Raw genomic sequence first — 16689 nt, forward strand, 5'->3', positions numbered from 1 at the left:
GCTAGTGGTGCTGCTCCACTGCCCTATGCTCATTGCCCTCAACCTCTGATGATTCACCATTTCCTGACAGAATCCCTTTTGTTAACCACTTATGTTCTCATTTGTGTTTTCTGTCTGAGTTATTGGCCATTTTAGAGAACGATGCGCAAGCTGTCAACCGCGTTTTACTTTTTATCTGTTGTAGCAAGATGATAAAGGACATTTAATCTTTAGTTCAGGATCTCCGTTTCTCTATGGTGTATTTTATGGACCTTTCCTTCCATTGACTGGGCTTAATGTGCAGTCCTTTTGTAACTATCTTTCTTCCCCCGTGCCCCCCTCGTGTCCATGGTTCTGACATGTGTGCACATGACCCTAGTTGTTTTTGCGCCCCAAAACAAACCACATCCTTTAAAACTTAATTGAAGGTCCATTTCTCTATGGTCTATTTTATGGACCTTTTCTTCCGTTGACTGGGCTTAATGTGTTGTCATTTTTAACTCCCTTTCTTTTTTCCCCCTGTTTTATGTGGTTCTGACGCAGGTGCGTCTCACCCTAGTTGCCCTTGTTCCCCAAAATAAATTAAAACAAACCCCATCCTTTACAACTTAATCAAAGGCGAACTGATGGTCCCTTAATGCCTCTTTCAGTGGACCAAACAAGTGACAGTTGAAAGGGGCAAGATCAGGACTATACAGAGGAGAAGCCACTACTACAAACTTGAGTTTCCAGAGCATTTCAGCATTGTGGGCAGTGGTGGTATGTGGACAGACATTGTCGTGTAACAACACAACGCCTTTCAACAGTAGTTCTCGGCACTTGCTTCAAATTGTAGACTTTAGCTTGTCAGTAAGCATCTTGCCGTAATACACACTGTTTTACTGTTGTTCCACTGTCCTGGTAATGTTCCAGTTCTGGGCCTTATGCATCCCAAAAAATGGTAAGCATAAGTTTTCCTGTAGGTGGTTCGGCGTTGAGCTTTTTCCTGTTGGGCGATTGTGGATGTTTCCATTCCATACTACTCCATTTACTGTCCAGCTCATAGTGGTGGATCCATGTTTCGTCGTCAGTGATGATTCTGATTGCGAACCCATCACATTCGTTAGCATGGCAGTCTAACTGTAAATATTTTTGGCAGATATCGAAACACATTTGTGTATGCAACATTGAGTTGTTTCGGGATTCACCTTCCACAAACTTTATGAAACCCAGGTCTGTTGTGAATGATTTCATAGGCAGACACATGACTAATTTGCAGACAGTGTGCCACTTTATCAATAGTCACTCATCTGTCTACTAGAACAATGTCATTTAAGGTCAATGTTGTCTTCATCCGTGGCTGTGGATGGTCATCTGGCTTCTTTCTCATATGTATCACTAGTGTGATCATTTTTGAATTTTGCAGTGCTTTCCTAGACACTTCATTGTGGCAAAACACTGTTGCAGATGGATTGTGACTCCCGATACACCTTCTGACCATAAAAATTGCATTACTACTTGTTATTCCTCTTTATTGCTAATTACTTATGGAGCAGCCACAGTCTATCTGCAACAGGAGGAAGACAAATGGAGAAATTAGGATCAAATTTTCATAGCAGGAGCAGAACGGCATATCTCTAAAATATGTGAGCAGAGAAATCAGTGTGAACAACATGAGAAGAGTTATGTCAACATTGCAGATAATTTTTGACTTATCCTCATATAATAATAGTCATTGTTGTCCTTTTGATATACGCTACTGGATAGAAGTCTCCTTTAGATTTATCAGTGCATTACAGTTTTCAGTAATGAGCATATGAGCTGATATAATCTTCTTGGGTTGACAGCCGAGTCAACGTGTCATACTGACAATGTTTCAGCAAGTTTTTTACGTGCCATCTTGAGGCAAAGTGTCAGGTTCACATCTCGTTTGGATCTTTGTAGCCACTGAATCACGGGCTTCTCTGCATCCTTGGTGCCAGTCAGGCCAATCAGGCACGAGTGGAGTGAAATTGGCGTGGTGGTGCATGGTGGGGTGGGGTGGGGTGGGGTGGGGGGGGGGGGGGAGCTACGGGTACCATATCCCAGCGTCTTCTTTCAGTGCGCCCTGTTTATTCCATTTGCCGCCACCATCCTGCCTCCCATCAGTGCGCTTACTTCATATTCTTGCTAATGTTTTCCCCCAATGCAGTGCTGAGTTGGAAGTCACTATCCCAGTTGACCAGGTTATCATATGTCTCGTACCTCTACTGCTTCCCCACCACCACCACCACCACCACCACCACCACCACCGCGCCGATTCTGCTCACACCTCATTGGCCCAAGCAGCACTGAGAGCGGAGAGAAGCCTGTGGTCCAGCGGCTATAAAGATCCATACGAGACATGAACCCAACACTTTTCATGAAGGTGGCAAGTAAGAAACTTGCATGAGAATGCAATTGAAACCATTGTGTTAAAGACACATAATGTGTATCCACAAGACATGTTGCCTCCAATTGAAAAAGTGCAATGATGATATTTCTACTGTCAAAAGATTTAGGTTTAGCCCCTCTTTTGGATATCTGGGAGGGGCTGCCTAGTGGGAGGTAATCATGAGAAAAATATTAATAACTAACAAAAGAGTAACGTTCCAAGGATCAGGGTATGAGTTGTTAGAAGCTTGAACTCTGTGGGGGTGTTATAAAACCTGAAAAGCAAACTGCAAAGGCAGTCTAGATGTAGTGGTTATTAGTGCAGTGAAATGGAAAGAAGGCAAGAATTTCTGGTGAGACAAAAATAGGGTAACTTCGGTGGCAGCAGAAAACGATGTAACGGGGGAGGATTAGTTGCGAATAGTAAGGTAGGGCTGAGGTCATCACAACAATTTTCATTGTCTAAAGGGAGATATAATCATGGTGGATTGGATTTTGGTAATAGGGAAAGGACTAGAAGATACAATTATGGGAGGATATGGGCTTGGTAGTGGAATGAGAGAGGACAAAGACTAATTGAGTTCTGCAACACATATCAAGACACTGTTCAAAAATCATATGTGGATGAGGTGTAATTACATCATGCTCAAACAAAGACTCTGATATCAGATACTGGATTGTAATGCATTTCCAGGTGCAGATGTAGATTAGCTCACAATTAAGTAATGATGAAGAGTAGACTAAAGATTAGGAGAATTTTGCAGAAGAATCGATGTGCAATGGAAGGGATACTGAAGTACTGAGGAATGATGAGATGCATTTGAAGTTCTCAAAGGCTATAGATACATCCCTTCCACAACAAAAAATTGGAAAAATAACAACCAGTCTACCAACTGTTCATCAGAATGAATGGCCACTGCCTAACTGTTGCCAAGAACAAAGTTGATCACCCAGTGGAATCTGGACCTTCTGGATCCTTGCCTCCATCACCAGTTATTCAGGTAACAAATCCTTTGCTCTTGTAACCCTCCTAGCCTCAGTAACTGTGCCACCCTTCCCTCTCATATTCTTAGCCAGCAAACCTGCCACCTCCCTCCCAAGCCACTAGCTGCCCGCCCCAACCATGCTTCCTGCCTTCTGTCCCTCTCTCTCCTACCCACCCCATCCGACACAACCCCGATCTCACCCTAGTCCACCTGCTGAAACGCAATTCCAAGCATCGTGTGTCCAGCCGACACAGTGTAGGGCCATAGGTGCGTATATGTGCATGTGTATTTGTACATTAGCATAACAAAGGATTTAATCCAAAAGCTAGCAAGTTTTCGTACTCTTTTGTGTGTGCCTGTCAATGACAACATGCTTCTGCTGTTTGGTGAGTAGTCTCCTTTAGTCCTAAAGTAAATACAGAAATTCGACAGAAAAACTTAGATACAAGGAAGGTAACTGCAAAGAAACATTCGGTAATAGATGACATATTTCAGTTGATCAATGAAAGCAGGAAGTACAAATGTGTTCAGTTAAATACAGGAATGAAATAAATAGGAAGTGCAGGGAACACAAAGTGAACTAGCTGCAGCAAAAATGTGAAGCAACAGAAAGAGAAATGATTATTGGAAGCACTGGCTCAGCTTATAGAAAAGTCCAAACAAGCTTCACTGAAATTAAAAGCAAGAGCATCGACATTAAGGGTACAGTGTGACTTCCACTACTAAATACAGAGGAGAGAGCAAATAGGTGGAAAGAGTAGATTGAAGTCCTGTACAAAGGGGAGGAAATGTCTGATTAAATGATAAAAGAAGAAATGGGGATAGATATGGAAGACAGAGGGATCCAGTATTTGTTGGAGTTTAACAGAGCTTTGGGAAAATCCTATCAAATAAGACAGAAGGGATAGGTAGCATATCTTGGGAATTCTTAAATGCGTTGGGGAAGTTCAGCCAAACAAATATTCAAGTTGCTGTATAGAATCTGAGACTAGACATGTAAAATCAGACCTTAGGAAAACTGCCATCCACACAATCATAAAGATAGCAATGACAAACAAATGCAAGAACTATCATCCAATCAGCTAATGAGCAGGTGCACCAAAGATGTTAACTAGAGTAATACGCAGAAGAATGAGAAACAAAATTGAAGATATGTTAGATGACTGTGAGTTGGGCTTTCAGTAACATTAAAGGCACCAAAGCTAGTTTTGACATTGCTTTTGATAATGTAAACAAGACTTAAGAAAAGTAAAGGCACATAAATAGGATTCATGGACCTATAAAAAACATTCAATAATGTAAAATGGTGCACAGTTTTCAAAATTCTGAGAAACGTAGAAGTAAGCTAAAGGGTAGTGATAGTCAACCTTTTTTTACCCCCCCACCAACTTTTGTTTTTCTGTTAGTATTAAATTGTTCTAACCACCCACCAGTTCCAATGTAATGTGACGTGGGGAAGTAGCTTCATATAATTTACATTACAGCAAGTTAAACCATATAATAATAATTACTTAAGAAAAACTTTTTCAAAATTTTATGAAAACCTATGGAAAATGTTTTTAAAATCTCTACCACTCACCATGATAGCTGGAACTCCCAGTAGCGGGCGGGCATTAGGGACCAGGTTGACTCCACAGTTGTAGGGAAAGATGAGTAACGCACAATGTATGCAAGAACCAAGACGGAACAGTGGGAATGGAAGACCAAGAACAAAGTGCTTGGATTAAAAAGGGTGTAGGACAGGTATGCAGTCTTTTGTACCTACTGTTTGGTCTAGACACTGGCTATTTAAAAAAATTTTAAAAATTAAAAAAAAAAAAAAAATAAGATTCAGGAGTGGAATTCAGGGTGAAAAGATGCCACTGAGAAGATTTGCTGATGCCATTGCTATCCTCGGTTTAAATGGGGAACAATTACAGGAACTGTTAAATGGAATGAACAGTCTAATGAATGCGGAAGTAAACCGAAGAAAGATGAAAGTAATGAGATGTAGCAGGAATGAGATTATTGATAAACTTATCTTCAGAATTAGTGACCATCAAAGTTAAGGGATTCTGCTACCAAGGAAGCAAAGTAACACACAACAGACAAAGCAAAGAGGACAAAAAAAGTAGACTAGCACAGTCACAGATAGTTTTTCTGGCCAAACAAAGTCTACTAGTACCAAATATTAGCCTTAATTTGAGGAAGAAATTTCTGAGAATGTACATTTTGATCCTAGTATTGTATGGTAATGAATCATGGTCAGTGAGAAAACTGAATAAGAAGAGAAAAGAAGTGCTTGAGCTATGGTGCTGTATAAGGATGTTGAAAATTAGGTGTACCTGGAGAATAAACAATCAAGAAAGGAACATACGGAAAACACTGACAAGCAAAAGAGACAGGATAATGAAACATTTGGGACATAGGGGGATAACTTCCATGGTGCTACAGCAGCTGTGTAAGAGGTAAAAACTGTAGGGGAAGACAGAGATTAGAATACATTCAATAAATAATTGTGAAGGATGCAAGTGTTACTCTGAGAAGATGTTAATATGAGAGGAATTTACCTTGGACTGCATCACGTGACTCAAGACTTTTTGTAGGGAGCGCATTGTGCTCGTGTGGGAGCGATCTAGGTGCTGTAACACAATAAACTGGTAGCCAAGATCGCAGGAATTCTTTTTATTCCATGATTACCGGTTTCAGTGAAACTAAAGCCGCCATCTTTGGATCTTAGGACACATGCAGGTTACAACATCAGAGCAAACAATGATGCTATTAATAGTTGCCTATAACATGCAGGCCTTACAAAATTGTCATGAGTAGCACATAGGTGTCAAAGAGAGATGACATTATAAATGTTAATTGTCTCCATCACATACAAGCATGCACCGGTAATCATGGATTGAAAAGAATTCCTGCGATCTTGGATACCAGTTTATTGTGTTTCAATAAAGACTGATGATAAAAAAGGGGAAAAAACATCGACAGTGTATTCTTGTACACTATGCCTGTCACCATTCCCTAAATGATGTAATTGTAGCCAGAGAACACATTAGTGTGTGAGTGGCACCATGAAACTCAGTTACCTGATTTTGTGCTATTGGTCTTGCCACATGGAACTTGCACAGATATGACTTTAATTTACTACATTGCTAAATGGCTGCCTCTCAATTGTTTAACAGTATCTGCAAATAGCCAAAACAACACAATAAATATAACCATGTTTCTTTAGAAAAATGCTTTAAAATACATTTTAAAGGTCCGTACTATTTTCCTTTTTACCCCATGACTACCTCTTTTGGTCAAGTCCATTTTTGCAAAAGGGATGTTCTCTCACATTTTCTATGCAGTATCTTCACCACAGAAAAAGTATTCCTCCACAAGAACCTTCTAGAAGTTTCCAAGTTATGGTTACACTTCACTCTGAACTGACCTGCATTATGACTTGTCTTAAGAAAATAGGCTCATATTTATGCAGTACTTGAAATGATCAAATGAGTAAATAAAGTATAAAATAAATCAATACAAGAAAACTCTTTCCATTTATGTGACAACTGAATTGAAAAGTTGTGAATTTTATAAACATGAACTGAAGATCCTGACTCATTTTATCTTTTATTACTTGGTGTTCAGGATTGAGTTGGAACATATAGGGATTATCAGTCTCACAGGTTATTATTTACAGATGAACACTTTAGGAATGTGGGTGCTATTTACATAGTCACGTGACAAGCTAGCACTTATTACTTGTTAATATCAGTTACGTGTTTGAGAAGTGGGACATTGTTTGTAGAAACATCTACTTCTCAACAAGAATCCAACTATGTTAGTGCCTATGAGAATGTCAACACATCCTTGAACTTTAACGGTGATGTTTTCTTGCTAAGATGTAATTGAAAGTAACTCTGTCTCTGAATTGGAAATGGCCCATTAATGCTTCATACTTTGATGGGAAGACCTTCCAGTCTGTTGTGTTTGTGGTAATATTTCCTTTGTTTTAGTTAATTATGAGCAAGTGTAGCAAAGCTCTTAAGATTTTGTGAATTGTCTGGACTTCAGTCTAAGCTCACAGAATGCATGTCTTATTGCCACTGAAAGATTTTCTCATTGTCTTGTAGTCCAATGACAGCTTTCCATATGTATCTGCTTGTATTTTCATTTTATTTATTTATTTATTTTTTTTTATTTTTTTATTTCTTGGTGTGACTCAGTGCCAGACTATAGATCCAAATGTATAAAGTTCAATACCGAGTCTGTCTTGGGAATTTTAGCTGTCACTTACTACGTTTTTCTGCTTTGGCAATGTTTGGTCACATGACAATGCCTTCTTCTTCTTCTTCTTCTTCTTCTTCTTTCACCTGGGTCAGAATATTGATGTCCCAGGAAATCGTACAGCCCTACTCATGGTATACAATCCTGTCCGTATCCAAAGAATTTCCTGATATGTGAGCTGGAAGATCTAAACTGACATCATTTTTCAACTAGAAATGAGTACTTCTAAATCTCAGGGCCTGAGAGCAACATCTCCGGTTTGGTGAGCAGCCCATCTCATTTGTCTCCTGTGTGGCAATCCATCCTGTTAAATTGCCCTAGAGGTACTGACACCTGCGAGATATGAATGTCTGGGTTGAACATTGTCCTCGACTTCAGTCATTATCCCTAACCTCTCTCAAATTACCACATTTTGCAGTCACATGTAACTGGGTATCGCATTTTTAAACTGTTGATGAAGTGTGTGTGTCAGATTTTTCTGTATGCTATAAAATAATTATGATGTTAAATTGTGCTTCAGCAAGAGATAATTCAGTTTTAAAAAATTTCTCATTACAGTTGGTGAGAACCGTGTCAGATTTATTTCGACTGGTCCCATTTTCAGTATTCATCATTGTACCCTTTATGGAGCTGTTATTACCAGTGGCAATAAAATTATTTCCTGGAATGCTACCATCAACATTTCAAACTGCAAGAGAGAAGGTAAGTTAAGTATGTTTGCAGTTGAGTATGTTTGCCTTCAAAACTGAATTTCAGTTATAAAAGATTAGGCTACATATATATTTAGTATTTCCCCAGAAATATCCTTGAAATGTACATAATAAATCATAAAACAATTTTCAATAATGGATAGCTAGAAACAAAATCCCATACTTTGTAAATGCATATTAAAATAGTATTGATTAATGAAGTGAAGTGAGTATGACAATAGTGCAGTAAAGATAGAAAGTTAGTGATACTTCAGGTAATTCTCATGTCATCCTCTGTAACTGAAAGGAAATAAGAAAGAGCATGATTTTCAGCCAAGCAGCTTCTAGGCATACTGTGAATGGAAGACAGCAATGTGCTGAATATAAGCAATAATTCAGCATCCCGACATAAGGAAGATTCCAACCACAAATGTAAGAATAAGAATTACAGTGATGTAGAACAGGAAAAGAAAATTGTTTGTACTTATTTGACTCCCTTATAGACAGTTCTGTGAGTTTATTTCAGTGCTATTTAATGTGACATGTATGAAATCTAATGACAATCTACCCTCTTTTACAGTGATTTCTCTATGAAGTGGAAGTGTTAGTGTCTCTAAAAATTTCTTGTGAAGTTAATCATAATTTTAAATTTTCATTTGGTTGTCATAGCATGGACCTTTCAATGTAATGTTTCATTTTGTTTACCTTTCAGGAGGATAAAATGAAACAAGCATTGAAAGTGAAGCTTGAAATGGCAAAATTTCTTCAGAAAACGCTGGATGACATGGCTGTTCAAGGAAAGGGACACAGCTCTGAAAGAGCTAAAGAATTCCATGACTTCTTTGTAAAGGTAGTGTTAGGTGTATAATTACTTTCACATTTTTTTTCTTCCAGTAAGAGATCCAATTGCTCCAATCCAAATTCTTAAACATATGGCTATTACAAGAAGGTAAGGTGAGTGCAAATTACTTGGTCAGAAGAAAACTGTATTAGTTAATATCATTTTAAGTTGTGATTTTTGGAAAACGAAAAGTCAAAAGAATTTGTGAGTAACTGTTTATTTCAGTAAAGTATGTTGAAACTCTTAAGTTAGTCAGATTCTCCATGAGCTTCTGGAATTGCACTCTCTGCTACACAAGAGTTACAAGAAGTATGTCCTAAATGAAAGTGCATTTAACATGTAGAGGTTCTTAAATTTCATTTCCTTGTCTTTGATTAAAACGGTGATATGTATTGAAACGACAGCTTAATTACATTAGGACATGGTATACCTGTTGAACCACAGAATAGCCCTAGATATATTTATATAGAAATGGTCTGAATAGTAGTTAGAAGTTGTGAGAGGCTTGTTCGGCTGAATACTAGACTTGTCCACCAAAGTAATTGAAAACCTAGGAAATGTTACCCATTCAGCTATATATGTGATTCTCCTTTCTCAATAGTGCTATATCGTATTGAATTTTCTGTAAAGCCATTTTGAAAGTCTTCTCTTTAAACCAAATGGAGCAAGTAGTTCAGGAATCCACCTGTTATATCAAAGAACTTAATGAAGGAACTGTGCCAGAATTGCAGATATATGTTGATTCATTACATGAAAATTACATTATAAGTTGACAGATGTGGCGGAGACCCTCCATTGTAAACAAAGTAAACTGGAGAGCTTCTTTAAAGGAAACTGTACCACAGTAGGCATAAAGCAGAGTGTACTAAATGAGCATATGCAATTTTCAACTGAAAAATGTTCAGTTAGCAGATAACGAATGCACGATGCTTTCAATGAATGCTGTAGCAGATCCTTGTAATAGGACCCCTCTCGTAAGCTCAAGAATTCTTGGACATACCAAGTCTGTTAGTAACACAAAAATTAAAGTCCAAGCATTTCTTCACCGCATTGGGACAAACTACATAAAAGCTAAAGAAAGCATGAATCTCGGTGTAGAGGGATTGCAATCAAAATAAAGCAGTAACACATCCCTTTTTACTTGTAATTCATCATGAGAATTGCATAGGCATATCCTTCTGGTTGAATATGAATGGATGTTGCTTGAGGATTCACAGGCATGAAATTGTCTGGATCTTCTAGGAGGTATGGACTACTTAAGCATAGTATAATTAGTAATAATGTTGTTAACACAAATTTTGTGCACTTCATTAAGTTTAATAGTTTCGTATCTTCTCGCTATATGCTGAGCCAAGAATCAGTTACAAGTAGAACAAGTGACAGGCTTGATTTTTTGCCAAGACACTGAAAAATTTTGGTTCCAGTACAAAAGAAATTCAATATAAAAACATGTACTGAAACACTGCTAAATGTGTTGGATCCATGTTATTTGGAATAACTGTACACATAAAGAGTATTAAAAAAATGGCAGTGTCACCAGACACAGATTTATTGGCTCTCAAAATAGTGTATGTGGTATTTTTTTCTTCTCTTACGCTGTCATTTATTTATTTTCATGATTGGTTTGTGGCCTATTAAGCCATTGTCTTCTGAATAAATTTGCCAAAAGTCTAAATTGGCAGTGCCTTTGCAATCTGTGCCTCAATTCATATTGGTTTACACATTGTTTGAGGTTTTTTGATATTTATTTTGTGCATATAAGATGGGAAATATGCACAAATTAAAAATCAAAACACCTAGAACATATTGTAAACTAATATGAATTGAGACAGATTGTGGAAATGCTGCCAATTTAGATATTCAGCATATTTAAAGACGGCTTCACAAGTTGCACTGATAGTGACAGATAAATAACAGTAGAAGTGAAGAAAAATGCTGCCTTCATTAAATAAATATTCAGCTATGGTACCCTCCAAGAAGGAGATCCAGAAAAAGTTTCCTGGAAATATTGACAAAATTGTGAACTGCTGGGTACTCTCTTAATAATGTATTGCTTGAAAATTTCAGCACTTCATGCCAACTCATTGTAATTGTGGCACTAAACATGACATATTGGTCATGTTGATTATGTGAATGTGCATATCATGTTGTAGACAGTTATTCAGATTCCTGTTTGACCATCGAGATTTGAGTTTTCCTTGGTTTCCATAAACTGCTTAAGGCAAATGTTGGTATACTGTCTTTGGAAAGGTCTGATTTCCTTCCCCAGCCTGATCTTTTAGTCTTCCTTTTGTTAATGCCTCTTAATGTAGTGTATTTTTACAATGAGCTCTTGTTTCATCAGTCAACCAGTAAGTTTCATTTTGCAGTACACATGACCCAGAAGTCACCTTTTTTTATTATACATATAAAAGAAAAGCCTTTAATATCTTATTTTTCATATCTGCCTGTGGGAAACTTTACTCCATAAATTATATGCAGTTCAATTTTATTGCAGAATTTCTGTTCACAAAGTGTGATGGAATAGTATTTGACTCTGGAACCACATTTTGGAAGCATGCATACAGGCACCATTCAGTGATACTAAGCAAGATTGATCAAGTCAGTCTGTAGGAACACCAAGACAATTCGTTTACTATGATCATTGGCTATTCCTTACCATATCCTTCCTTGAGCTGAGCTAGTGCTCTACCTCTAATGACTGCTGATGAAAGAAATTCTAATAAGTTCCCCACTTTTTTTCCACAGTCTTACCTTAGCTTACCTTTATTCCCTTTCCCTCAGTGTATTATTTCTGTTCTTTTACAACCCTTTCAGATTCCCCTAAATCTGCAAGTTCATTATTATTACTAGTATGGGTGATGACGTAACAGTCATAGCAGATTCTGCAGGGGGCACAAACTATATATTAAAACTATTGTCTGATGCTATGGACAACCATAAATGGAAAATAAACACAAACAAACAATTTGGAAGCACGGTAACCAATGACAACAGAAGAATAATAAATATTAAAAGAAGAGTTGCAGTAACCAAATAAGCCTTCAGAAATAAGAATAATTTATTGACAAACAACTTATCTCAATACAGAAACAATAAAAAAATTATCAAGACATTTATTTGGAGCATTTTAAGTCACTGATGTGCGGAGTGACCACTGGGGAAAGAGGAAAATAATGAAATTAGTACCAGCAGAGATGTGGGTGTGAAGAACAGCTACAAAAAGATCCTGAACTGAAAGAATATTCAATAAACAAATACTGGAAGAAATCATTAACATTATAGAGAGACCGATAACTAAATTAATTGTATACCTAATTCAATTTAACAGTGTTAGTATAAGTAATAGTCTTGTCCACTTTACTGTCCTACACAGAATAGGTAGCAAAAGTTCAGTATCAGTCAGTGTGGAGGGACATTGTGACCAGTGGAACAAATGACAGTTTTAAGTGGTCATTAATGACTAAGTTCATATAGGAAACAGCGGGCTAGAAACAAGAGTCCTAAACACAGCAAGGTTATTGTAAGCATTCGAAATTATTCACAAGTGAATACCAAGAGAGAGATAAGATACAAAAAGCACAAGTCACTCACAGTGTCAAATGGCACAGTCTAAAAGTTTCAAGATATAACAGGAAAGTTGTTCTACGGGACTGCATGCATGTATTTAAACACAGATCTACACCAGAGGGTGCAGAAAAGGGATGTGAGAAAAAGATAATCGAAAGAAGCGAAAGGGAATGATTTGGATGGTTTAGTTTAAATTGAACCAAGGAACAGATATAGTGTGTTACCTGTCAAAGGAGAAGAGCTTCATTCAGCTATAGAAAAAAAGCAAACTAGGATCAGGGTACCAGATCACAATTATTGCAAAACCTAGTCGAAGCTTGGCCAGGTAATAGAGGTTATTAAGGTACTGACTGTAGATTTGAGTGAAAAGACTAGATATTGATAGTTGGGGAGCAGGCAACAGCCTGGCCCATAATAATACAATATCAGCAGTGATCTGGGGAAGCTAGAGGCAGCAACCTTACCCATAAATACGGACTTCATTGAGGTTCTGCAGTGTCACAATTCTGGATTAACAAAGCCATCGGATGAGTTAATCATGTGAACTGTGACTGGTTTGCTACTGAGTTCAGGTGGGGCTCACACTGGTGCCACACCAGTTTTTGCCACTGGGAGAAGAGATGCACACGACACAGCCTACACCTTAACAAGAGGAGGAAGGTGGATAAACAGAACCAACAGCTGAAAATAAATGTAGGGGGGGGGGGGGTGGCACAGTTAGAATTCCTGTGGGTATAGGTGTGAGAGATAAGCCTTTTTTAAGTTAAATGCCCCATTCAGACAGACAGCTGTAAAAGGGGTCCAGATACGTTGAGTGACACATGGAAAGATCTTGTATGGATAAGCTTACCATTATGCATCAGAATGTTAGATGACTAGAAAATAAAGTTAATGAACATTGTATTTTTTTTTATATGATCTAGAATGTCAAAGAAAGTTGGTGTATTATGCCTCACTGAACATTGTGTAAATATAGGAATCTGTATGTTAAACATGTAGGAAATTAAATTAGCAGTCAATTTGTGTAAAGAAAATATGGAAATAAGATGAGTTGTCATATAACTTGTGTAAAGAAAATATGGAAATAAGATGAGTTGTCGTATAAACGAATCTGTTGGCCAAGCGAGGTGGTGCAGTGGTTAGCACACTGGCTTCACATTTGGGAGGTTGACTGTTCAAACCTGCATCTACCCATCCTGATTCAGGTTTTCCATGATTTCCCTCAACTGCTTCAGGTAAATGCTGTGATGAAAGGGCATGGCCTATTTCCTTCCCCATCTTTCTCTAATCCAAGCATGTACTCCATCTCTAATGACGACATTGCCAATGGGATGTTAAAAACCAATCTCCGTCTCCTCCAAATCTGTTGAAACCAGTAGTTTCTGCTTATATCAACAATTGGAACCCTGTGCTTGTGAATTTCTGCTATCATAAAAGTAATTTATATTTCTTGCAATACATGGATCCCCACCAGGAAGCTTTCAAATATTCTTACAAAATTTGTGTCATTATTATGTCACAGAGCAGATATTACTCTGTGGAAATTCTAATTTTAATTTTCTGTAGGATTTGGATGACAGAGAAAATTTGTAAGTGTTACTCAACACTTATAAAGTTGTAGCTCTTCAGGCTTTCCCGGCGATCTAATGACATCTTGGGTTGTCGGGTGTTCTGCCGGATATCAGCGTCGTACTTGCACGATATTTCGATCACGTAGCTCGTAACCTTCATCAGGTGCGACCTGAGACTGCTCCTCGAGTGGACCTGGTCCAGTATTTATGCCTATGGCCTTCCCCCTCCACCAACGGCTGCAGGCGCTTCCTCTGTGGTCCGCGCCCATTCCCTGCGACCTGCTGGAGCGTTGCTGCTCCGTTTTCCGTCCGCTGCGGTTCTAGGTGTTCCCTCTGCGGTCCGCGCCCACCAACCCCGCTCCTGGGGGTTTCATCTACGGTCTGGGGTACCAAGCGTTCCCCCTGCGGTCCGCGCCCGCTCACCACGACCTGTTGGAGCGTTGCCGCTCCGTTTTTCGTCCACTGCTGCTCTGGATGTTCCCTCTGTGGTCCGCGCCCACCAGTCCCACTTCTGGGTGTTCCATCTTCGGTCTGGTGCTCCTGGCAGTCCGTCAGGGGCTCGTTTTCCATCTCCATGTCTCTGGTTCTTCTGTTTGTGCAGTGTTGCAGCTGGCCCCGTTGCTCCTTTAACAATTCCAGAGCCGGATCCCAGGCTCTGCTTAGCTGGTACCCTGTGTCACGGTTCATAAGATCGTCAGCCATTTTAATTTCTATCGATTCTCTTATAACACTGACCCAAAATCTGGGTGTTTGTGCTAGAATCCTGGTATCCTCATACTTCATGGCATGATCTAGTTCTAGACAGTGTTCAGCAATGGCTGACTTAGTCACCTGTCTTAATCTAGTGTGCCTCTGATGTTCTTTGCACCTGATCTCCACAGTTCTTGTCGTCTGGCCAATGTAGGACCTGCCACATTGACAAGGTATGTTGTAAATCCCTGGTTTTCGTAACCCCAGGTTGTCTTTGACACTCCCCAGCAGTCCCCCAATCTTGTTGGATGGACAGAAAACACACTTGATATTGTGTTTACGGAGGATCCTACTGATTCTGGCAGAAATAGAGCCAGCATAGGGCAGATATGCCACCTTCTTTGTTTCATCTTGGTCTTCTTCAGGAACCTGTGGTATGGTGGCTGGTTGGAGTGCCCTCTCAATTTGTCTGTCCGTGTATCCATTCTTGGAGAAAACTGTTTTGAGACGTTCTATCTCTATAGGTAGATTCTCTTGGTCTGACAGGGCATGTGCTCTGTGGACCAAAGTCTTCAGAACCCCATTCTTCTGTGCAGGGTGGTGACAGCTGCTGGCCTGCAGATATAAATCAGTGTGTGTTGGTTTTCGGTACACACTGTGGCCAATTGATCCATCTGCTTTCCTCTGGACTAGTACATCCAGAAATGGCAGCTGGCCATTCTTCTCCAGTTCCATGGTGAACTTGATATTAGGGTGGCATGAGTTAAGATGTTCAAGAAACTCATTGAGCCTGTCCATCCCATGTGGCCAGATCACGAACGTGTCATCCACATACCTAAAGAAGCATGTGGGTTTAAATGTGGCTGTCTCCAATGCCCTCTCCTCAAAACTCTCCATAAACATGTTGGCAACCACAGGGGACAGTGGGCTGCCCATAGCTACACCTTCAGTTTGCTCGTAATATTGGTTTCTGTACAGGAAATACGTGGATGTCAGTGTATGACTGAACAGGTCCAACAGAGCACCGTCAAATTTCTCTGCAATCAGTTCTAGTGAGTCCTTCAGTGGGACCTTGGTGAACAGCGATACCACATCAAAACTGACCATGATGTCCGAATCTGTGATGTGCAGTTGCTTGAGGCGTTGCAGGAAATCTTCTGAGTTGCGGATGTGGTGAATACATTTGCCCACATATGGAGACAGGAGACCTTTCAAGTACTTGGCTGTTGTGTACGTAGGTGCCCCAATATTACTGACAATTGGACGTAGGGGCACGCCCTCCTTGTGTATTTTAGGCAGACCATACAGTCTAGGTGGCACTGGCGCTTTTTCCCGTAGTTGTCTGATGATCTTATCAGGCATCCCTGTTTCCTTCAAGAGAGCACTAGTCTTCTTGGCCACCTTGTCCGTGGGGTCACACTCCAGAATTCTATATGCTGGGTCCTCCAGAAGTTGGCGTACTTTCTCATCATAATCCACCCGCTGCAAGATGACAGTGGAGTTCCCTTTGTCTGCTGGCAGTACCACAATGCTGTTGTCTTTGCGGAGTTTCTTGAGTGCAAGCCTCTCCTCGGTTGTGATGTTCGATTTCGGCGGCCTGGCCTTGGTGAGGGCCCTGCAGGTCTCTCGGCGGACTTCTTCTGCCACATTAGGTGGAAGTGTGGCTGGAACTTGCTCTACTGCACTGACGAAACCTGAAATGGGTACATTTCTGG

General features: G+C 39.6%; 1 protein-coding gene across 1 annotated transcript in view; it reads left to right on the forward strand.

The window, feature by feature from the left end:
* The window catches only part of LOC126248181 (mitochondrial proton/calcium exchanger protein), a 122270-nt gene that overhangs the window by 40964 nt on the left and 64617 nt on the right, over nucleotides 1–16689 (forward strand). The window contains exons 3-4 of the mRNA XM_049948958.1: nucleotides 8172–8315; nucleotides 9015–9152. Coding sequence (XP_049804915.1) covers nucleotides 8172–8315; nucleotides 9015–9152 — 282 coding nt within the window. The remainder of the gene's footprint in view (nucleotides 1–8171; nucleotides 8316–9014; nucleotides 9153–16689) is intronic.

The sequence above is a fragment of the Schistocerca nitens genome, chromosome 1 (genome assembly GCF_023898315.1).
Source record: "Schistocerca nitens isolate TAMUIC-IGC-003100 chromosome 1, iqSchNite1.1, whole genome shotgun sequence".
Lineage (NCBI taxonomy): Eukaryota > Metazoa > Arthropoda > Insecta > Orthoptera > Acrididae > Schistocerca > Schistocerca nitens.